The sequence below is a fragment of the Lepidochelys kempii genome, chromosome 7 (assembly GCF_965140285.1).
Source record: "Lepidochelys kempii isolate rLepKem1 chromosome 7, rLepKem1.hap1, whole genome shotgun sequence".
In the NCBI taxonomy this organism is placed as follows: Eukaryota; Metazoa; Chordata; order Testudines; family Cheloniidae; genus Lepidochelys; species Lepidochelys kempii.
The window spans coordinates 74,057,367-74,082,121 of NC_136386.1; the positions used below are offsets into that span (position 1 = coordinate 74,057,367).

At 40.1% G+C, this 24,755-nt stretch overlaps 1 protein-coding gene across 5 annotated transcripts in view; it reads left to right on the top strand.

Annotated features, from left to right (window-relative positions):
• Window positions 1-24,755, top strand: part of GRID1 (glutamate ionotropic receptor delta type subunit 1) — an 834,382-nt gene that overhangs the window by 667,235 nt on the left and 142,392 nt on the right. For all 5 annotated transcript variants that reach the window (XM_073353357.1, XM_073353358.1, XM_078853794.1 and 2 more), the window contains 2 exons: window positions 8,436-8,597; window positions 9,659-9,778. In XM_073353357.1, the coding sequence (XP_073209458.1) occupies window positions 8,436-8,597; window positions 9,659-9,778 (282 nt within the window). The remainder of the gene's footprint in view (window positions 1-8,435; window positions 8,598-9,658; window positions 9,779-24,755) is intronic.

A 24,755-nucleotide genomic window follows, 5' to 3' on the forward strand; every position in this document is an offset into this window, starting at 1 on the left:
GTTCTTCAAACAACTGCTTGCCTCTCCATATGTAAGTGTAACTTTGTCCTTCACAGACTTGACCGTTGAACATGTTACCAGGCATCAGTTAATGGGGCTGCTCCTTCAGCGTCCACACTTTCCTTACACATTGTATTCTTTTTAGGAGTTACTGAGGGAACTGCTGTAATTGGACCTTTCAGGCAGACTGGTTTAACCTGTGAAACATAATTGACAGTGTCCCATTTGCTCTCAAAGGGCCCGATCCTGCAAGCATCCATATGAGTCACTTCACTCAGCAGAGGAGTCCCATTGTTGTCAGTTGAGCTATTCATCACATTATTAAGCACTACAGCTGATAGTAAATGTTTGCAGAATTAAAGCATTAATTCACCGTACCAGAGGCCTCTATGAAAATGTACCTTAAGTTACAAACACACATGTCACGTCTTCTCACAAAGACTTTATGTAGAGGCTTTGGGCCAGACCCTCGGTCCAGTGAGACTACTTTGCAACACTTGGAGAATGAAAAGCAGTCTCAAATTGGCCTCTGTGGCCAGCTTGGGATTCCTTCAGTAGCTTTACTTTCCTCCTATCACAGCTAGCAGCTTAACTAGGGGCATGTTAGGGGACAAGGGGCATGACTGGAATGCACTGCACTCCAGCAGTGCCCCAGATGCCACAGTGGCCCATTGTGGGATTTTGCTGGCAGCTGTGAGTTACAGCAGCCTGGAAGCTGGATGCTGAAGATCAGAGGAACTCAAGGGTAATGCAAAGCCATCATTGCCCCTCCACTCGGTCCAGCTTATCTGGACCAAAAGAGGCCATGGACCTTTGTCACAATTTTTAATATTTTTGTTTTACTTTTGTCAAGGTTCCTCCCCCACTCTGAACGCTAGGGTACAGATGTGGGGACCTGCATGAAAAACCTCCTAAGCTTATCTTTACCAGCTTAGGTTAAAACTTCCCCAAGGTACAAAATATTCCACCCTTTGTCCTTGGATTGGCCGCTACCACCACCAAACAAATACTGGTTACTGGGGAAGAGCTGTTTGGAAACGTCTTTCCCCCCAAAACACTTCCCAAAACCTTGCACCCCACTTCCTGGACAAGGTTTGGTAAAAAGCCTCACCAATTTGCCTAGGTGACTACAGACCCAGACCCTCGGATCTTAAGAACAATAAACAATCCTCCCAACACTTGCACCCCCCCTTTCCTGGGAAATGTTGGATAAAAAGCCTCACCAATTTGCATAGGTGACCACAGACCCAAACCTTTGGATCTGAGAACAACGAAAAAAGCATTCAGTTTTCTTACAAGAAGACTTTTAATAGAAATAGAAGTAAATAGAAGTAAAGAAATCCCCTCTGTAAAATCAGGATGGTAGATACCTTACAGGGTAATTAGATTCAAAACACAGAGAATCCCTCTAGGCAAAACCTTAAGTTACAAAAAAGATACACAGACAGAAATAGTTATTCTATTCAGCACAATTCTTTTCTCAGCCATTTAAAGAAATCATAATCTAACACATACCTAGCTAGATTACTTACTAAAAGTTCTAAGACTCCATTCCTGGTCTATCCCTGGCAAAGACAGCATATAGACAGACAGAGACCCTTTGTTTCTCTCCCTCCTCCCAGCTTTTGAAAATATCTTGTCTCTTCATTGGTCATTTTGGTCAGGTGCCAGCGAGGTTACCTTTAGCTTCTTAACCCTTTACAGGTGAGAGGAGCTTTCCCCTGGCCAGGAGGGATTTCAAAGGGGTTTACCCTTCCCTTTATATTTATGACAACTTTGTTTTTTGTTTAGTACTTCATTAAAAGACTGAGAGCACTTGCTAGTAGCAAACATAATGCAGGCCGATGCCACCACACAAGCACTTCCTGTCAACACAATTCAAATCTAAACTATAGCTCATGTTTATATACAACACAATGTAAAACACCAATGTTTTCCCCCTCCTCTGCTCTGCTATTTCAGTATTATTTTTCCTCTCCTCTCCTCCCTTCAGCTCTATCAGTACACTTTAGTTCTGATTTCCAAACATCCTCTGCTAGATTGAGTCCTTCTCTGATCAGTGTGTGTGTTAATCATGCCAATTTTTTGAAACATTTAGTGACACATAGGATAGTCCCCTAGGGATGAGATTTACATGTAAAATGTAGTTTAATTTGTGCCCCTGTGGCTACTGTTCAACTTTTCTTGCAGACAGATGCAAAAGAAATAACTATACATGGTTGAAGGACACTTGATATTAGACAGATATAAACCATAAGGAGGGAGAAGAATTCTTTCAGAGTTATAGCTCAGTGTAAAGTGAAGAAATGAATATAGAATCTGTATATCAGTAAAAATGTCCTGACCGTGAGATCTATTAAATTGTGGAATCATTTCCCAAAGGAATTGCTGAAAGCACCATCATTTGTGATGTGTAAAACTTGAATGGCCAAAAATCTAGATAACAGTGTAAAAAAAAAATCCTACTGTCAAGGGGGGATTGACTAGTTACCCTAATAAGGGTCTGTTTGCTATGGTTCTATGATACTTTTATGTATTCTTTCATTTAACTCATAATAAATAGCCGTTTGAAACTGACATTTGATTCTTTAATGGAAGTTTGTTTTCTTACACGACATGCAACTGCCGCTATTATTTTATTGTAGGCTTTCTCATGAGTGTCAGGCTGCTGGCTGTGATTTTGTTCTCCAGGAGCAATAAAGCATTTATTTAAAACACATGCACGCACAACATGTCACGTGGGCTTTGCAAACTGATCTGAGAAAATAAAATAGGTAGGTCAGATTGTCAGCTTCCCAACCTTGACAGCATCCCTCTAAGCATACTACTGTACAGTAAGTAAACCATCAGTCATCACCTCTCCTCTTTTCAAAGAGCACAGATAGAGGCTGCCTTGCTTTAGAGTCACACCATGCAACATCACTTCTGGCACAACCTGGGCTTCGGGGATAGAAACACAACTTCAGAGCATACTGGTGTGCACCAAAACAACTGTATTACTCATTAGGCAATGCATGTTTCTGTCACTGGCACGGTTCTGTGTGTTCCAGTTTGCCATCCATCTCTGTCTGTCTCCATCTTTGGAGCTGACTGCTGGGACACTCCCAGGGTGAATTTGGCAGCTGCAGGACTCTGATGCCCAACTTGGGAATGAATTTTTGAAGCAGTGGCATGTGGGTGTCAGCTTGTCTTCCAGTTGGTTTCTCCATTGGCCTCTTCTCTGGCTGGACTTCTGGCTTTGCTGGCAGCTCTGAACCGGCCCATGGGTCTGAATCAGGGTCAGTCTTCTGCTGTGCAACATTGTATTTCTGGGTGGCAAGTTCCATTTGATTAATGCTTGGAAGGAAAGTAAAAGTTATTCCCATTATAGAACTTTAAAAATAAGGTCTGGTAGTAAATCTGGATGAATCTTAGTCTCTCTGTAAAAAGGATGTTTTACCTTTAATGCATTATGGAAATATCCTGTTCTGATTCCATATTTCTGCTTTTTGCCTATTTGTATATAAAGTCTGTTACTTGGTACAAGAGAAGGGTTCCCTGTGTATTCCACCTGAAGCTAAACAGAAGCTTCTGTTCATGTGGACAAACAAGTTTTAAAAGAAGCAAGATCCCAAATGACTTACAGAATGCATATGTGTATGCGGACTTAAAAAAATTTCAGGTGCAAAATGTACATTTCAAAACACAATATTTAGATAAGCTTTCATTCATCAACTGGTAAGTCCTTAGTTCAGAATTTCATGCTTTCCAACTAACAGTTCATGGCATTATTGCTCTCAGATTCCACACCAATGGGTGTGGTATAGATAATGTAGATAGACCCCCAAAATGCATTTCATTAAGTCTTTGGATTTTGTTAGGCATTGGTATCCTCAATTCATGCAGATCTTAGCAGGTAAGTGAAAGAGGAACTAAAATTTGATTCCCCCCTGCCGGGGTAAGAAAAGTGAAACACTTTTTTTGTTTTCCTCTGGAAATTTTCATTATATGAAAGGGAGTTTCTGCAGACAGAAGAATGCCCTATCTCCCGTCCTAAATAGATAAAAAGGAAAAATTAGCAGTGTTGCAGAGCTCAGAAAGCCCAAAGGAAACAAGTCAATCACCTTGTTTTCATCTCAGTGTTATTTTTCTTCCAATCCTGCATGCTACTCTAATGCTAATTTTTTAATTTCCTATTTCCTTATGCCTAAGGCTGCAGGAGTAGAGCCATGGGGTCTTACTGATTGTTCAGGTAGCTACATGAATTGCCTTTTATGGTACATTTCTGTATCCAGTGGGTTTTTATAGTTAGCTGCAAATTGAAATTTGTGTGAACACTTGAGGTAACAAGTGTAAACAAGCTTGGTCTGATGGCCTGTCTTCCTCTTCACAGCATCATCTTCCTGGAGTTTGCATCAAACTTGTGATGTTGCAGATACAATCTATCACATTTGTAGGGGATGGTAGGAAAATCATTTTGCTTCTAAGATACAGTGGCTGATGGTGCCATTGAAGGGGATTTAAATGGCAGTAATATGAAATTACAAATGCCTTGCTTAGATGAAGCAGAAGAGGCCTGTGGGATTCTTGCTTCATGAAAAGGACTGTGATAAAGAAAACAATGGAAATTATACGAGGGAATGTGGATAGGTGAGTGCAGACCTGGAATGCTCTTTTGAGATCCCTTTTTCCATAGGAAAGTACCTATTTAGATATGACTTCAGGCTGAAAAGTGCATATGATTTGGAAAAGAGGATATAAAGGTTCTCAGTCTTCTGCATAAAAGCAGCATAAAAAAGAACAGGATAAGAATTTATTTGTGATATGCAGTAACGGAAAACAATGGGTGCTTCTGGAAACGTTGTTAGGCAACGTATACAGAACACAGGAACTTTTTTTCCATAAAACAATCAGATTTGGAATTGTTTACATTTTACAGCTCACTGGAAGTAATAACAGAACAAACCATATTAAGATTCCAGAAAGCTACCCAGAATAGATATATATAGGATTAGATGTGCACTATAAAAAATTCTGGCTAATACATCACCAGTGATAAAATTTCTGCAACTTTGTTAAAAATGTTGTTGACAGTGAGAATAAGAATAGACTTCAGCTTCCTGTTCCACAGCTATATGGGCTCTGCAATGCTAATAGAAGTAAAATGTAATATTATAAAATATATGTTTTTGTCACTTAAGTAAGCACGTACGAGTGTGACTAAACGGAAGGAGTGGATCTGCTGGTAGAAGGCGCCATATTTACATAGTAACATTTCAGAGTAGACTTGTTCTGTAAGAGAAACGGAGGACCAGCTTTCCAGTGGTTCCTTTTAAAGGACAAGACATTCATGATGATAATCTTTCCATTTCATGCTATAACAGTTCTTCAGTATTAACAAAGATCCTCAGAGTAGTGACCGAAAGAAATGGACAGCGTACCATCACCTTCACTTTTGTGGATACTTCTTTTACTGACAGCTACCTCAATTGCTTCAAAGTAGGAATGAAGCATAGCACTGTGACATCAATCTGCCTTGACAACGTGGTTATGGTTCTGTTGGTCAAACTAAAAAGGACGGACTAGCTTGGTAACCAAGTAATCAGTGTTCTGCACTTCAATGTGGGAGATCTGGGTTTGATTCCAGGTCGTGCAGTCTGGACTAGCCAGAGTTGGGAGTCCTACAGAGATGGTATGCTTAACTCCTGGGCAGAAAGGGATACTGGTAGCACTCAGGACTTGTCTTCACGTACAGTGCTACAGCTTTAATGCTTTAGTGAAGACGCTACTACGCCAATGGAAGAGCTTCTCTTGTCCGTGTAATTAATCCACCTCCACGAGAGGCAGTAGCTCTGTTGACTGGAGAAGCTCTCCCATCGACATAGCACTACCTGACATAGCATTATGTCAGTATAACTATGTTGCTCCAGGGTGTAGATTTTTCACACCTCTGAGTGACATATTTATACTGACATAAGTCTGTAGTGTAGACATGGCTTTAGTAATAATTGCTAATTTAAACGTAGCATTGTCAGACTCCAAATAAGTCTTGGCCATAGAGATTAGGGGTGTGCATGGGACATGAGAGATATGAAATTACACATCAGTAATTGTTATTGTTTGTTTGTCTTTTGGTAGCCCTCAGAAGATAGGACCCTGTTGTGCTGGCCACTGTACAAACATATAACCAAGAGATGGTCCCAGAAGAGCTTACAATTCAAGGGTATGATCAAATACAACAGCTGGATAGATGGGAAGGGTGAGGATGGGAGAGGAGCACATGTGCTGGCCGCCCTTCCCGCAGCCCCCATTGGCCTGGAGCGGCGAACCGCTGCCAGTGGGAGCCGCGATCGGCCAAACCTGTAGACACGGCAGGTAAACAAACTGGCCCGGCCCGCCAGGGGCTTTCCCTGAACAAGCAGAGCCCCTAGTTTGAGAACCACTGATCTACAGTATAAGGAGATACACAGCTGAGCAGAAGCAGCAGATACTTAACCAAACCAGGGGCATAGTCACTGGGACCATTCTCATTAACTCTTTAAACACTTGCTATTGAAAAAAAAAGAGAAGAAATCTGGCAAGGGGCTATTTTTTGTAAGCTATTTCAAGGAGCATGATAATCAGACAGTAGTAGAAGGGTAAAATAATGAACATGAAGGATGTGTAGCTATTGGGGAAGGGAAAGATTTTATTTAGTGATAGTGTAAAATGGAAGAGCTTTTTACCTAAGAAAGTATCTCTCACGCACTGTATGTTTTCAACATTAAAATCCCTTTTCATAATTAATCAGCCCTACTCTTCACTCTATAAATGGGCATCCCTCTTTTTGCATTTTTCTTTTCTGTACCACCTAAAAGATGTCTTTTTTAAAATGTATGCATAGGTCTTTTTAGTAGTGTATAGCTGTGTGCCTGTTTAATTCACATTTGATTTAGTCCTGGATTTTGTAGAAATATTAGTTCATTATGAAAATACCAAGTTGTCTGCAGTGATACGATATGTTAAGTAAATATACGGCTAATTAAGATGAACATTTATATAGAGATATGTACTTCATGGGAATTACAGAAGGCAATAACCTCTATTGGCATATCACTTTTTAGGGAGTGTCTGCATATATTTTTAAATTATCATTTTAAATGATTTTGTTTACTGTTATTCTGGCTATGGCCAAATAGGAAGGTTTTCAGCCCTCTCCAAGCTGATCTGATTCTGGATTGTTTCATTTCCTCTGGGGCCTCCTACATTAGGGAACCTGATCCATTTATTGCTTTGAAGATCATAGAATTGTAGACTCAAAGGGAACTCAGAAGGTCTTCTACTTCAGTCTCTTGCCCTCAAGGCAGGGCTAAGTGTTATCTAGACCATCCCTGGCAGATTAAGCCCTTACGCTGGCCTCAGAAGTCGATTGGGAGCCAGTAGGACTGGAGCACAGACTTGATGTGCTTATAGAGGCCTGAACTTTGGAGGAAGTGGGCAGCTGCATGGTGTGCATTTCACTGTTTCCATGTTTCAGATACAGTGAATTACAGAAATTAAATCTCGAGGTGATAAATGCATGGATCTTTGGCCAGGTCTTTGTCCAGCAGAAAGGGGTGCTATTTCTTAATGAGCTACAGGGGAAAGACACTTTTCATTACTGATGCTACTTGGTCCTCCCAGCTCAATGAGGAATCAAAGAAGATCCGTAAGGCTTTGCATAATTTTGACAAATGGGGGCTGTATACTTTCAGTGGAAGACATGGCACAGCGTCTAGATATTTTTTCAACCTGTATCACTTCAGTCTTGCCTTGGTTGAGTTTGAGGCAGCTGCTGTATGTCTTGTAGTCATTATGACATTTTAGTAGTGGTAATGGTTATATCGGTGGAGAATGATGTATTCATTTGGCTGTTATCAGTGATTGGTAGTGGAACCGCTGTCATCTCACTGTCTCTTCAAATACTCTCATATAAAAAAGAAGGGATATTAAGGATCCTGCAGTACCCTGCAAGCTTCCTCTTCAGGAAAGAGGACCAGGAGCAGTTACCCATCACCACTCTGAGGGTTATGCTAGAGAGAAATGATTGGAGTCAGAGCAGCATTACTACATCTACTCCATTTGTGCCTGGTAGGTTTATTAGCAGTACCTTGTGCTCTACTGTGTAAAAAGTTGCAGAGAGAGTGAGGTAGAGTGAGCATAGAAGATGACAGGGTATTCCATTCACTCTTTAGTCTCCCTGTTAAGATGACTGGCAAGGTACCATTGAGTGACTATTTTACTGATGAAGCTGTAATAACTACCAGCCTAGTGTATTTGAACTGGTGCACTTGAAGTGAAAAGCTCCATATTCATGTTTACTAGTCCTCCTGTGTTTTATCATTTAAAGCGGTTTTTTTGTTGTTGTTGTTGTTGTTGTTTTTTTGAGGAGATCTTCAAGAGTACAATTTCTGTTTTACTCTTTTTATTGTTTGCAGGTCTCTAACCTCTATCTATATGACAGCGTGCTCATGTTGGCCAATGCCTTCCATAGAAAGCTGGAAGACAGGAAATGGCACAGCATGGCAAGTTTGAACTGCATGAGGAAATCCACCAAACCTTGGAATGGAGGTCGATCCATGTTGGAGACTATTAAGAAGGTAAGAGTGGACAAGGTTGGAAGCCAAATGTGCAATAAAATCTCCAAAAGAACCAAAGTACTCCGATTTTTTCTTTCAGAGGAACTTCTCAAAAATGATTTAACCTTGATTTTAAGTTGTTATTAATGAAACTGTGTGGTCATGAAGGTGTTTCCTCTTAAACTGGTGATGTCATGGCTATGTTTTATATAAGTCATGTAATGATGAATAGTCATATAGCTTTATGCATTCCACCAAATAGATGAAACCTTAAGTAGTTGTCAGAGTAGACCATGGATAAGATGTAAATTCCTTAGCAAAGCTGCTAACGTGTTTGGCTTTTAGGAAACAAGAGGAAAAATGGTGCATTGTATAATCTAATATCTTGATTCGGATTTCAAACTACTGTAAATCTGGAGTAAATGCTGAGTCCAATTCATATGCACTCTTTCTCACTATGCCCTGGACACACACCCCTTTCTGACAAAATGTTCATTGAAACCAATATGTATCAGTGAAACAGCATGTGTTGGTGAAATTTCATTTTGGTGAAAATGTTCCAACCAAGATTAATGACACCACTGTTTCATTGATAATTTAAAGCAAGGTTAAATATTTTTTTAGTTACGCCACTGTTAAACTGGCATGAGCTTTGTTCACTGAAGTTTTAATAACACTAAAAATACATTGTTTTCAGCCTGACTTAGTAGCTCTTTTTTTCTGAGCCTGAAAGTGGTGGCTTTGTGTTGTACACCGGAATCTAGGCAAACTCAATCATGTTACAAGTGTTATAGTTTCAGATTCAGCTAAGGTTCTGTCTACTTTTCACTGGTGGCTCTCCTTGTGTAAGTTAAAGATCCCAAGGCATTTTTCAAAACGAGTAGTACATGTGTCTTGGCTAACGGTCTCTTTCTCAGGAAGGTCGTATATTTTGTCTAAGGCTATGTGTGAGCTATTGCAGAGCATATCAGGCCTGCACATTAATTTAATTGCAAGCATTTGCAAGGCATGTTAGGATACCTGGAGCATGAAAGGTGCTTTATAAAAATTGTATTCTAATATCTTTAACATTGTTTCCTTAGGGCCATATAACTGGGCTCACTGGCGTTATGGAATTTAGAGAAGACGGCTCCAACCCCTATGTCCAGTTTGAAATACTGGGCACCAGCTATAGCGAAACATTTGGCAAAGATGTGCGGAGGGTAAAGATTCAGTTTTTTCCCCCCCCCCTGAAAAAGAGAGAGATCCTGTTTATCTGGGGGAAAATGCTATCATTTTAGAAAGAATGGAAGAAGTGCTTTTGCTCACAGTACAAAAGTCACTTATTACAGAAATAATATATTATAATATTTCATATACTTAAACCTTGAAAGATAACACTTTTATGCCATCAGAAGGGAGGCCTGCAAATTGTTCTTAAATGTGCAGTATTCTTTAATATATTCTATAGTGATGCGGTGAGGATAATAGTGAAGACTTTCAGGTGAATTATAATATAATTGGCATAACTGAGACTTGTCCTAATCAGGAAACTAACTGGGATATTAAATTACCAGAACACATAAAGCCTTTTGAAAGTACAGTCTCTGTAAGAAGCTGGAAAACTGGAGTAGGTATAGTAATGTGAGAGGAGGATGTTATATTTGAAGACAGGAATGACATCAAAACTAGCTAGTGGAGCAGAGACCATTTGGAATGAGATGGGAGATAGGACTGCTAAAAAATGAGCATTAATATATGCTGCCATAGGATGAGAAAGCTTAGTAGGAAATGTTCATACAGATGGAGGACTGTAAATTAAGGCTAGAACATGAATAGGAACAGTTGATTTGCATTGGCTTTGACTGAAACAGAAGCTGAAAAATTCCCACATAATAGGTATATATAGGGGTTTCTGTTAAAATATTGTTTTTAAATAATTCACATTACCATGGTATTTCTTATACTGTGCAGTGCAGAGCAGAGCTGGGAGATAAATTGATTTTTTTTTTCAGTTGGGACAGCAAACCAAAAAATCAGAAAAAAGATTTGGTTCAGTTCAAAAAATATTTGGAATTTGTCAGCAAACAGGGAAAGTCTGTTTCGGGCCAGCAAACTGACTGTGAGCATGTCCCCATTTATTACCTTTAGCTCAGTGGCTAAAACACATGCCTGGGAAGTGGAAATCCAAGTTTGAATCCCCACTCTGCAGTAAGGATTTGAACTCGGATCTCCTCTGTTCCAGATAAGTAGCCCAATCACCACACTATGGGTTATTTTGGGTGGGCTTCTCTCAATCTCTCCTGATGGACTTCTTCCACCTTGCCAAAGAGAGGACTAAGGCCTGGTCTACACTGGTGGAGGGAGGTGGATTGATCTAAGATACGCAACTTCAGCTACGAGAATAGCATAGCTGAAGTCGACGTATCGTAGATCGACTTAGAATCACTTACTTTGCATCCTCTCAGCGCGGGATCAACAGCCGCCACTCCCGTCGACTCCGCTTCCGCTTCTCGCCGTGGTGGAGTTCCGGAGTTGATGCCAGAGCGATCGGGGATTGATTTATCACGTCTACACTAGACATGATAAATCGATCCCCGATAAATCGATCCGGCGGGTAGTGTAGAGGTGGCCTAAGAATGACTCTATAGCCTGATGAAATTAAGGCACTCGCCTGGGAGGTAGGAGACGTGGATTCAAATTCCTCTTCTGAATCAGGAAGATAGAACATTACAAGTTGATAAAGAGGACAGATGTATACACATGGTTTGCTGGCCTGGGAAAAGTTTTTTCCCCACCGCATTCAATTTGATTAAATTTCCAAATAGTTTCAGTCAACCAAAAACTGCACTTTTTGGTGAATAAACTTTTTGTCTGAAAAAGCAGAAGTGAGTAAAGAGACAGGATTTCATAGTGGCTCAAAGTTTACAAAATTTTAGTTTTTTATTTGTCTTGTTTGTTTTTATTAATCCAAATTTCATCTCCCTGAATTTCTCTAACGGACAAATGAATAAAGGTACACATCTACAGTCTTACTTAAAAAATATTAATTGAAACAGAAATGGCCAGAAGTTGTCTGAAGTTTGTCAGGCTCAGCAATAACATTTTGTGTTTATCCATCCAGATTTTCAAACATTCTCCTCTAATTTTGGATGCCCAATTTTTGAGATACCTTAAAGGAGTCTGATTTTCAGAAAGTCAATAGGGCTTTGCAGAGGGAGCTTATGTCCTGAAATGGTCATTAAAACAGAAAAAAAATCATTTCAATGTATAAGGCTGAAGGATTAGATATTAAACTTCCTACTTGGCCAGGAACTGTCTCTGAAGAATTTAGATTAGGGTATGAACCCTCTCTGTATTCAAGTGGGTAGGAAAAGGTTACTTTTCTGTCTACTTTACTGCATGTTCCACACTTGTTTTCCTTGAAAGAAGGAATCCTCTCCAAGTCTGCAGCTGTCTTCCTTTTGAAATCACTCCATGTCACTAATGGAAAATTAAGGTCACTTTGGGAGGCAAAAATGGCTGTTGAGCAGAGCACAAAACTGGGTTGGGAGACCTGGGTTCCATTACTGTCTCTGCTACAGATTTCTTCAGTGACATTGAGCAAGTCACTTAACTTTATGCTTCAGCTTCTCTCTCTGTAAAACTGGTATTACAATGCTTACCCCTCTTGAGAAATACTTTCAGATCTTTGGATGGAAATCACCATGTAAGTGTAAATGGTTATTTTTATTATTTACATCAGTTTCTGCCAGCATACATGCAAGAGTTCCTACAGTAAATTGGAGCAGAACAAACTGGCTTAACTTAGGTGAAATCCATGCACCCTTATAATGACCAGATAAGGTTATTCATTAATGATTCTAAGACAAGAAAGGAAATATTATCTGACTAATTGGATTGGGGAAAGATGATGATGTACAAATAGGATATAACAAGGCTTCATGTTTGATCTCCTGATTTGTTTATATGAAAGATTTCTAAGTTTATAATTGATATTAAAGTGAGAGGATCACGTAATAATTTGGGACAAAACAGTTAGATGGAGGAGTGCTTAAGTCTACTCAGACACCTTGATTGTTAATGAACAATGGTATCCAGTGCAAAGAATGTAAGAGGATATATTTCTGAAAGAGAGGAACTCTGTGGAGAGCTGCTTATTGCAATGTACTGCTTTGAGCAGGAAAAGATTCTGAAAACATGTATTTACCTTTTAGTTTAATGTGTGGAAATAGTAAAGAAAGAGTATCTGACTGGAAATCCTTTGGAAGAGGTGATATTTTTCACAGCATAAGTACTCTAGTATCTGCATGAGTCTGTTATTTTGATTCTTTCTCTTTTTCTTTTATTCTTATGTGACATCTCTGTTACTGGAGGTTTGCAACCAGGGTAGCCCATTCTGTATGATCTTCTGCTAATCTCTTTGTGGATGAATATTCCTTTTGATCCACCCAGGATACCACATTGTCCATCCAAGATCATCTTTTTCTACCTCATGTTTTTCTGCTATCAACTTTCCCTTCAAGTGCTCATAAACATGCATCACCCACTGAACTTGTTAAAATGTGCATTGCAAATCAAATCTTTCCTTTTGTAAGATCTCTGAGAAGTGTTTGCTGAGTTCCAATTATCAGTATCCTCCCCAAATTTTCATTGGCTACTTTGTCTAACCATACTATTTTCAGAATTCTTCTATAACACCATAAGTTGAAGAATTGCAGTTTCCTTATTATCGATTGTTGGACTGTCCATGTTTCACAGCAGTAATTTTAATGCAGACCAGATGTAAGCTTTTAACAATCAGAATTTAGCCTTCAAATTTATGTCCCTTCTCATCAGATTTTTATTCTTCCCGAATGTCTCTTTCATTCTTGCTATTCTGGTGCTGTCTTCGTTATCCAGTCTTCTATCGTCTGCAATAATGCTTCTTAAGTAGCAATAATTTCTCATTTACTGAATGGCTGTGTCATTCACTGGAATCTTGCATGTTTTCCCAGGAACCTTGCATACCACAATAGTTTTTGTCTTGTCCACATTTCACTTTAGACCATATTCTTTACCATATTCATATAAAATCTCCACTAACTTCATCAGACCTTCTTTTTAATCTGCATTGTGAATGTGATTCATCCATTTTCCTTTTATCTTAATACCTTCTTCTATTTCTTCGATTAATTTAATCAAACACTTGCTGTAAATGTTCAATAAAGTTGATGACATTATACAACTTTGTCTCACTCCTCTCTTGAACTCTATTAGATTTTCATATTCATCTCCTATTCTAGTTGAGGTCTAATCAGTGTAGAGTAGAGCGGAAGAATTACTTCTCGTGTCTTGCTTACAAAACTCCTGCTAATACATCCCAGAAGGATGTTGCTTTTTTTGCAGTAGTGTTACAGTGTTGAATCATATTTAGCTTGTGATCCACTGTGACCCCCCAGATTCCTTCTGCAGTACTTCCTGGGCAGCCATTTCCCATTTTGTATGTGTGCAACTGATTGTTTCTTCCTAAGTGGAGTCCTTTGCATTTGTCTGTACTGAATTTCATCTTATTTACTTCAGACCATTTCTCCAGTTTGTCCAGATCATTTTGAATTTTGATGCTATACTCCAAAGCACTTGCAACCCCTCCCAGCTTGATATCATCTGGAAACTTTAGAAGTGTACAGTAGAACCTCTAGTTATAAATACATCGGGAATGAAGGTTGTTCATAACTCCGAAATGTAACTCTGAACAAAATGTTATGGTTGTTCTTTCAAAAGTGTGCATCTGAACATTGACGTAATACAGCTTTGAAACTTTACTATGTAGAAGGAAAATGCTGCTTTCCCTTTATTTTTTTAGTAGTTTACGTTTAATACAGTATTGTACTGTATTTGCTTTTTTTTCCTGGTCTGCTGCTGCCTGATTGTGTACTTCCGGTTCCAAATGAGGTGTGATTGACTGGTCAGTTTGTAACTCTCGTGTTCATAACTCTTAGGTTCTACTGTACTCTGCCATAAAAATGAACTATTTCAGGGAACATGGAGTGAAGGAATCTTCAGTTTTCTCCTTCCTCGCCCAGTGTCCACCCCATGCATATTTTTGTGGGGGTGGAGGATATAAGCCTTTGTGACTTACTTGGCATGATATCTCTATTTGCCTCTAGATTTGCCAGACTGGAATGACAGGAAATTCTCTGTTTCTTTTTGCCAAAACAATAAATAAAAACTCCTCAGTTTAAAAATCTTATGAAGAAGTGGATGTTTTGACTGATACATATTTAATAACCATTCCCGCAAACCCTGTGTATAAGGCACTAGTACCTTAGCTTTAATACCATATTCAGTAAAGGTTCCCCTGCCTTAGATGGTAATCACTTGGGTCTTTCCTATTTCCTGTACATCCTAAACGAAGACTGAGAACGTGTGACATATTTCACTGGAAAAGAGGAGGCTGTGATGACCTCATGAATGCTTTTTAGACTTAAGGTTGAGATTTTCAACGGAGCCTCCCAACTCCACTGGACTTCAATGGGATTTAAGTGCCTAATTCCTTTATACTCATTTTAAAACCCCAGCCTGAAAGTGTTACCACTTCCAAAGGGAAATTGGCTTGATATGAGTTGAGAGAGGAAGGCAAATGCAATTTTAAGTTCAAAGATCATCATATAAAAAAAGTAAAAAATGGCCAAATCAATCAATCAAAAAGCGAAAATTACAGCCACTGAAGCAAGGTGCGTCTATGAGCAGAACCTCTGCTGATGAGTTTTTAAAGCAAAGGAAATGTGAGCGGGAGAGAAATGTGGAGGCAGAGAAAGGTGGTGAAATGCTATAAATTGGCATGCAGAATTCAGGTAGAGCCTAAGGAGCAGCCAGAGTGAGTCTAGTAGCCATTTTTCTTCAAAGTGCTTCATGTGTTTTGATGTTTTCATTATAGCTGGCAACTGTACTTGTAGGAGAAATGTTCTCCCCACCCCCCACCTCCATTTTTTAAGGTATCTTTAAGGATGCCTGGTTTGAACTCAACACCAAAGTTAGCTGCTATTACACTCTGTTACTGAATGTCACATGCTAACTTTCTTATTCTGAGCTCAGAGACACTCATTTACAAACCTTTTTTTTCCCCGTTTAAAAATATTTTTTTCTTCTCTTTGCTTATTCAGCAACAATATATGTATTTTTAACAGTCCTGTATTAAAACCAGTATTCTGTTCAGTTCCATTTGTGGCCTAATGAATAAAACAGCGGGCTGAGATTTCGGGCAGGTCTACACTTAAAATGCTACAGAGGCACCAGTGCTGCTGTGCAGTGCACGGTAATGCTTTAGTGAAGACGCTACAATGAGCTTTTCCCATCAGCATAGTTAATCCACCACCGCTCACGGAGGTGGATTGACTATGTCCTCCCATCAATATAGTGCTGTCTGCACTGGAGGTTATGTCGGTATATCTGCGTCACTCAGGGATGTGGATTTTTCACGCTCTTGAGTGATGGAGTTCTATTGATATAAATGTATAGTGTAGACCTGGCTTTGGGTTCTAATCCAGGCCCTGCCTCTGACCTGCTGTGTGACTTTGGGCAAGTCACTTCATCTCTCTGTGACTGACTTCTCCAAGCTGTAACATGGGGATAATGATACCGAGCTCCTTTGTTCAGTGCTTTGAGATCTCCTGATGAAAGAGCGAGGTGGTGGTGTTAATAATTTTAAGTATAAAGAACCGGATTACATCGCTAGGTCTAGGGGATTCTCCATGCAGAGTGTTCCCGTGGGTCATGCTGTACGGAAGTGTGTATTGCTCTCTCAGTATGGTCTGGTCTCCTTACCCTAGAGTAAGGATAGAGGCAGGAAAGGGTTTGCTTTTCTCCCCATACTGCAAACTAAGCAGGAAATCTGGAATAGATCTAAGTTATTTATTTTATTAATGAAAATCTCAACATGAGGGGAAGGGAAGGCATGCAAGACGCTTACTATCTCTAATGCCTGTGCACGTGGGTGGATTCTATCCTATATTAAGAAAAGGAGTACTTGTGGCACCTTAGAGACTAACACATTTATTTGAGCATAAGCTTTCGTGAGCGAGAGCTCACTGCATGCGTCCAGTGAAGTGAGCTGTAGCTCACAAAAGCTTATGCTCAAATAAATGTGTTAGTCTCTAAGGTGCCACAAGTACTCCTTTTCTTTTTGTGGATACAGACTAACATGGCTGCTACTCTAAAATCTATCCTATATGTTTCCTTTTAATGCTCTAGTGTTCAGGGCAAAGAACAGGGAGCCTGGCCTCCAGGGTTGTAGTCCCAGAAAATCACTGATTCACTCTGTAGTCTCATTTATATTGTTGCTGTAGCCGTGTTGGTCCCAGGGTATTAGAAAGACAAGGTCTGTAGGGTAATAGCTTTTATTACACCAACTTCTGTTGGTGAATGAGACAAGCTTTTGAATGTATACAATTTTCTTCTGTAGTCTTGGGCAATTAACCTATCTGTCCCTCTTTGTGCATGTATAAAAGGAGCATAATATCAATTAACTACCCTCACAGGGGTGTTATTAGGCTTAAGGCTTTGTAAAAGAGCAATTAGACTGTAGCAAGATGGGGTGTGACGCTACCTACCCGGCACTAGCCTGCCGTGATCTAACTATCTCTGTGTGTCCTGCTGACACATGTGAACTGTTCATTAACGCACTTTGAGTTAGTCCTGTTTCAAAGGGCACTAGATCAAAGCTCTGTAACAAATTTAACTCACATCAGCAGGGTGCGAATGGACACTTAGCAGGATGGAGTCATACCCAAGCTTGCCACAGTCTAATTGTTCATGTGAACAAGCACTTAATTAATGTTTGTAAAGAGCTTTGATATTATTATAATCATCATCATCCTTAGCAGGAAAATGCTGTGTATGTACAAAGTGGTGTTATTATTTATGATATTTTATTACTTTTTTTAAAGCAAGCTCTGCAGTTATTTCCCAAGCTGGCTGGAATGCAGGCAGAGCTAATATTTTGCACATATACTGTATTTCACAAGACACACTCTGTTCAGAACGATAACATTTACCACTGGGTATTCATTTATGTCATTCCAAGTCTTTTTCTGAAAACTTGATTTTCTTGAAATAGCATCTGCTTCATAAACCAGCCTTACTGTTTCCCTTTGCACTTTCAGGCAGATTGCAGAAGTCACTTTTGCTACTTCTGTGATTCGCTTGTTATTGACTGAAGACTTGCTGGTGAAGTCAGATAAAACACTTTATTTCAAACTGTTACTTTTGGAAGAAATATCACCATTCTTTCACCAACGGTTTGTGCTCCCTCTTCGTTAGCAAATGGCCTGTATTGTTCAGGAGTCTGAGTTATTAGATGGCTGCATCCATAAGAATACAGCAAAGTCATCATACGGCTTCTAAAAGTAATATATTGCAGGGAATTATCTCAGGTAGTTACTACAGTAATTGAATCAGTTTTACTCATATGAAAAATACCTAACCAAATTGCCTTGGTTTAGCTGTAAAACAGATGCCTATCTCCTATCTGAGCAGTTCATAAACATGCATTTGGGTTTAGTAATTCAGGTTAATCTATGTTACTACACTGTCTTTCAGATGAGATGTAAAACTGAGATTCTTCCTGGTTGTGGTCTTTAAAGATCCAATGGCACTTTTTCAGAGAAATAGGGGTAATAGACCAATGTCCTGGACAAAATACAATTCTTATATATTTACATTTGGTTTAATTTTCCCTTATCCTCTTAAAAAAACTGAGTGTCATGGTAGACCAAATTGGAAAAAGATTTACTACTATTTATACCATACATATAGAGACCCAAGCTCAATGGGAACTCTAGGATATTGCCCTGTGACAATAACAAGTATCCGTTACACTTTTAGCTATAATTTTCTCCAGAAGGCACCTAGATGTTATTCAGTATGTGACTTACAAAATAAGAATTGGAAATTCTATAAAGTGCCTTATTTATGGAGAAAATTATGTCTTAAAATGTAGGAAGACATTTTAATAAAAAAGTTAATTACACTATTGAGTAAACTTCATAGCAATTGGTGTGCGTGTTTATCTTGATAAGAAGCAAGGTACTGGTTTGTTTGAATTTTGCAACTGAGTTTTTAAAAGTCAATATTTTCTTGTAATGTTCAATAAGTTTCTATAGCAAAATTTTATAACTCTAAATTCTAAAATAAGATTGTATAGCCAGGTATAGATAAGAGTGTCATCATTCATTGAAGTGGTTGTGTGTCCCAAACATATGGCAGTTATATTTTTATTCGAAATTCTTTATTTCTTTATATATTCTGGGACAAATTGTCTAAGGGTCCATACTAATTTATACACATATTTCTGCATAAACTATTGCTCATATATATAATGGTATATGCAGGTCTCAGTCTGTGCTGGTGGATCTGTTTATATGCCATCTGTATGTGTGAACACAGAGGCCATGTTTTCAAAATGCACTCCTCTTTTCGAGTCCTAAATGGATTAGCATATTTTCAATAATTAACTACTTTCCTGAGGCTTCTTCACTCCTGCACATATACAGCAGTGTCATTCTTTTGATGTTTGGAGTATCCATTGATCTCACAAATAGAATATCATGGTTGTAAATTCTACAAGAGTGCCGTCTCCAGCTTTTTTCTTTTATACATACGCAAAATCTTCGGGTGTTAAAAGGGATATTGCAATCAACCTTGTTGTAAGTGTCTCACAACCTTAACTATGGACTTTCTACTAAAGCACCATAATTTACTGAAGACCCTACAGAATGGAGGGTGGTGTGAGGGTGAGGAATTAATTCCAGTAGCTCAGCACTTATAAAGAACTCTGCAATAATAAACTGATGTGTGCCCACCATGGAGGAAAATAATTTCTGTGGGGAAACAGATTTCAGTTTCCAGATGCTATGATCTTATTATAATGAGGGGGAAAATATTGAAAAACACCCCGACAAGTTCCTTTTACCTCTTTGGAAATGTCAAGAGAGAGATTATTTGCTGTTCCCAATTACACAGCATCTGTCAGGGACCAAGGCAGTAAATTCTGCATTTCAGAATAAAGTATGACAGTTTTTCTTCCTCTCTAACATTTCCTACCATGATGAATCTTCCTGAGTCATGATTGCTATTTAAAGTATCACCAAAGCCTGAAGAATTATCTATGTGCCATCAGACTTGCTTTTAACCACATTGTCTGATTAGCACAATGGGTTTGAAAGTTATTAATGACTGTGCCATAAAAGGTAAACCAAATTATTTTAATGAACAAATAAAATAATAGATGTCACCTTGGTTGTAATACATACATAAACTAAACAGATTGTATCATCTCTTCACTTTTAGTGGAAAATCATTTATTCAGTGTCAAGGACAGTTGCAAGGACTATATGCCAACAGGCAAGCCCTGCATGCGCATGTTCCCTTCTCTGGAGTTATGTGAAACATAGTTAGTTCCTCTAATTATTATAGCATTTAGTACCATTTGATTGGAAATATAGCTACATATAGATATATGCACAAAACATACTCAATGGACTGGATTATAATCTCAATTATGTTTTAATTCCATATCATTCCATTGTTTTCCATTCTGGATTTAGACAGGGGAAACTGACACAAGGTTGACATTGATAGGCATATAATTAAGGCTAGTTGTTTCTCATGGCAAACCATGGGAAAGATCATGCTTTTCTTATAGAAGATGCGGAAAGTTTCAGGATGATTTTATATTATTATTAATTTCAAGAAAGTGGCCAGAAACAGAAGATGAAAATTATTACTGAAATCTCTCTCTATATATTTCTGCTTTTGTTTCTGTCGTTTAGGACTAGATTATTCAACCCTTAAATTGGAAGGCACTTACATGAGTAGTCAAACTGATGTCAACTCAAGTTTAGTGGAAGGATGATCCAGTTCTTAGAGCACTAGTTTAGACCTGAGAGACCGGGGCTCAACTCACGGCTCTGGTACAGAATACATGTCTGATCTTCAACAAACCCCATAGTTGCCTTGTGTCTCAGTTCTGCACCTGTAAAATAGGGATAACAATATTTCCCCATCTCACAGAGTTGCTGTGAGATAAATGCTAGAGCTGGTCGGAAAAATCCAGACAAAACTTTTTTGTTGGAATTTGCTAATTTGTTTAAATTGAAACATTGCATGAAGATGGCTCAACTTCAACTAAGTTGCAAAGGAAACGCAGGTAGGACTGCCTCTGAGTCAGGACTCCAAAGCTTTCAGGGTCTGTGGCTCTTCAGCCCAAACCCCCGGAACTGAAATGCAATTCTCATTCATGGATAATTTTGACATTTGCAGGGTTGAGTACCAACTAAAAAGAAATCAAATTTTAAAATATCTAAAAACCAACTTATAAAATAAATGGGCCTGCAATATTCCACTTTTACACAGTAGAACTCTGAGTGCGTATGTATGTTCTTTTATGTAATCTACAGAGGTCATACTTCAAAACATTTCCTATTCTAAAAATGAGGAATGCTCCTGAAATGGATAACCTCTCTCAAAATGGAGGAAACTTCTGAAGTGTGACCATTGCACGTTTGTGTAATATACAAATGCATGTATGGAATCTAAAACCTATATGGTTATTATATGGTATAACATATATGGTTACCCACAGGTAATATTGTATAGTTGTGATATCAATAAAACAAAATATATTTCTTTAAATACTAAAAATGTGTTTTGGATGTCTTATGTGGCATTTTCTAGTATAAAAGAAGTGTGTAGGCACTGTACAATAATACTTTCTAAAGTCAAAACAATTGAAAAATAGTCAGCTCTCCATATGTCCCCCCTAGTCTGAAATTGTCATTAACTAAAACAACATATTATTATTCCATTAAAAATTAGAGTGAACCAAAAAAAAAAAAAAGCCTTGCAGCAGGAGAACTGAAGCTTGCCAAGCTGAGGCTTTGATGGAAAACTACAGGGAGTGATTTCCAGTGGTAGGAGCCCTGTACTGAACTGGCCTTATTATTTACCATAGGAAGCCAAGTTCCTGCCATTGACAGTAAGATACATTAGCATGTCTATTTTATGAAATAATTGGGCATGGAGGAATGTATAAAATGAAAAAGTTCATAAAATTTAATATCTCAGAATGACACTAGGTCTGGTACATAAGATGCGGTCTAGTCTCCAGTGCACAACATCACTTTCTTGTCCTTCTGACCAGTGGAAAGTGATTTCCAAGGCACTAAAGGAGTCAGAAAGTTCTTCACTGGCATAATTTTCATTGTGATTTTTTGGGAGGGAAGTCAGGGGAAATGGTACATATAACTGGTTGTTGGTAAGATTAGAGTTTGTAAAACTGAGGTTCTGCTTCAGTGCACCTCAACTGATTGAATGGAAAATGGGGTTGGAGGTGGTTTAAGTAAGTGGGTTCCAAACCACGTTGAGCTGAAAAGATCACGAGCAACTTGTTTGGCAGCTGGAACTTAAATGGTTGCTAGTAGATCACACAAACAAGTGTTATTTACTGACAGTGGCCCAGCAAACTTAGGTGTTGTTTCTGAAGGCTTGGTTAAGAGCTGCCTCAGAGCACATTCTATTAGTCCAGCCTAGAGGTGACAGGATAACATGCAAAAGAACTGAAGTCAACTATATCCTGATCAGCCAAATCACTTGTACAGTCTAAATTCTGTTATGAACCATGATGTAACTGTCCTGAAATCAAACTGCATGTTGAGAAAGCATGTACATTTTCCCACTCTGGTCAACATCAAATTATTATAAATACGAATCTTAAAAAGTGTAAGGTATGCAAAAAGCCAAAAGAGAATTCGGCCAATGAATTTAAGATGCGGTGTGAACCCTGTGTGACGTTGCTTTCTTATTTCAATTATTAATACTTGTACAGTGATTTGAGATCATTGGATGACAGATGATATTCATGTATAACTCTTCAGAAGAATTTCATGGATTTCTTTGGAACAGAGTTTATTTGTCTTAAGGGTGGCAATAGACCTATAGACTGCCAATATCCAGTTCACTTGAAATAAAATGTTCTCTTTGAAATGTGGGTATTATATGTTACAAAATTAGGTTAATTTTACTGTCATCTAGATAAAAGACTTCACAGAGATCATTTTTTGTTGAGAGGAAAAGTGTCAAAAGAAGGAGGAGAGAAAGCTTGGAGTCCCTGTAGAGCAGAGGTGGGCAAACTACGGCCCGTGGGCCACATCCGGCCTGCAGGACCCTCCTGCCTAGCCCCTGAGTTCCAGGCCCAGGAGGCTAGTCCCCGGCCCCTCCCCTGCTGTTCCCCCTCCCCCGCAGCCTCAGCTCACTGTGCCGGCGGTGCAATCCTCTGAGCGGCCAGGAGGCGCAGTTGCAGAGCCACAGCCTGACCCGGTGCTCCAGGCAGTGTGGTAAGGGGGTGGGAGGGGGCTGGATAGAGGGCAGGGGAGTTTGGGGGCTGTGGTCAGGGGTCGGGGGTGTGGATAGGGGTCGGGGCGGTCAAATGGCAGGGAACAGGGTGGGTTGGATGGGGCAGGAGTCCTGGGGCGGACAGTCAGGAATGAGGGCGGGGGGGTTGGATGGGACGGCAGGGGACAGTCAGGGGTGGGGGGTCCAGGGGTGGTCAGGGGACAGGGAGCAGGGGTGGTGGATGGGGCAGGAGTCCTGGGGGGCCGTCAGGGGGCGAGCGGAGGGCGGGGAGGGTTGGATAGGAGGCAGGGGCCGGGCCATGCCTGGCTGTTGGGGGAGTCACAGCCTCCCCTAACTGGCCCTCCATACAATTTTGGAAACACAATGTGGCCCTCAGGCCAAAAAGTTTGCCTGCCCCTGCTGTAGAGAGACAGTAATGATTGAGCTTCTCTTTCAGGACAGAAGAAACCTATCTTTGTCTACCTTGCCCATGTGATAAAGTTAGAGTCTGCTATGTGTCAGTCACATACACTGCAAAATAGACAGTTGTGAATTTCTTTTTATTTGGATGATACCAATTCTTGTGTATGTTATTAAAACTCGAGTGACTGTTAGGTAAAAATAGGTATATGTCTACATACCTTGCTAAAACTTGTGAAATACAGTACTTCACTTGGGAAGATAACAGAATGTCTGCACCAGTTGAAGTGTGTAGTCTCCAGAGGCTTTAACAATCCAGAGAAAGCAGCGTGACACTAGGAAAATCAGCAATTTCCTGCATGGAAAAAAGTCTTGGAGCCTATTTGATATTAAAAAGAGAAAAAATCAGTTTAAATAGATCTGGTATCAGTTATTAGGTTTTTAAATCTCTATATAGTGTAATTTAATCTGCTGAAGTAATTATAACTGTAGGTGCCGTGTGTAAGGGGACTGTTGTCCCCTTACTAAAACTCAGTGAGGGTATTTTTGGTGGGCTAACTCCCAGTGCCAAAAGAAAGGGGAAGGGTCGATGGGAAATCAGGTACCTGAGACTGACAGTCCCCAGGAACAAGGGGGGGAGGCCAATGCTCCAGGTCAGCCTGAATGACAGGGCGAGCAGGCTAATCAGGGAGTCAGGAGGCCAGGGGGTCCTATCCTCCATGTGAGCTGGAATTGCCTGGGTCAGACAGAGTGGGGCCCAGCTGAGCTGGGGAGCAGAGCTGTGCCAGATCCAGAGGGGCTAGAAAAGCAGCCGAGGGAGCAGATTCTGTGCTGGGAGCAGAGCTGCAGCCACAATGCCAGAGACACATCCCAGGGAGAGCAGGCCCTGTGCTGGGAGCAGGGCTGCTGCCACAGAGCCAGAGGGGCCAGAGAAGTAGCCCAAGGGACTGGAGGCAGAGTGTCAGCATCACTGCTGAGGCAGAGTAGAGCCAGAGCTAGAACAGTAGAGCTGGGGCAGTCTGGAGCTGGGTGGGGTGAGCAACTGGGGCCAGCCAAGGGGGGACCCTGGGCAAAGGACCCAGCGCAGAAAGACACCCCCAGCCAAGGGTCCTTCTGCAGGCCAGACTGGGAGGGGGACCTTAACCCGACAGGGGGCTGACGCTGGGAAAAGGAGTCCCAGCACCCAAAGCCCGGAAGTGTGTGTGCCACCACCAGAGCAAGTGTCCAACCCACAGCATCCCTACAGCACAGCCAGGGCCTGAGCAGGAGGCCTGGGACCTACAAGGAAGAGACTGTGAACTGCCCTGGCATTCAAGAGACCCTGTAATGTTCCCTGCCACAGAGCAGGGTGATGTGTTTTCCTTTAACCGTTCCCATTTTTCCTTATTCCTTTTTAAATTAATTGCTGAT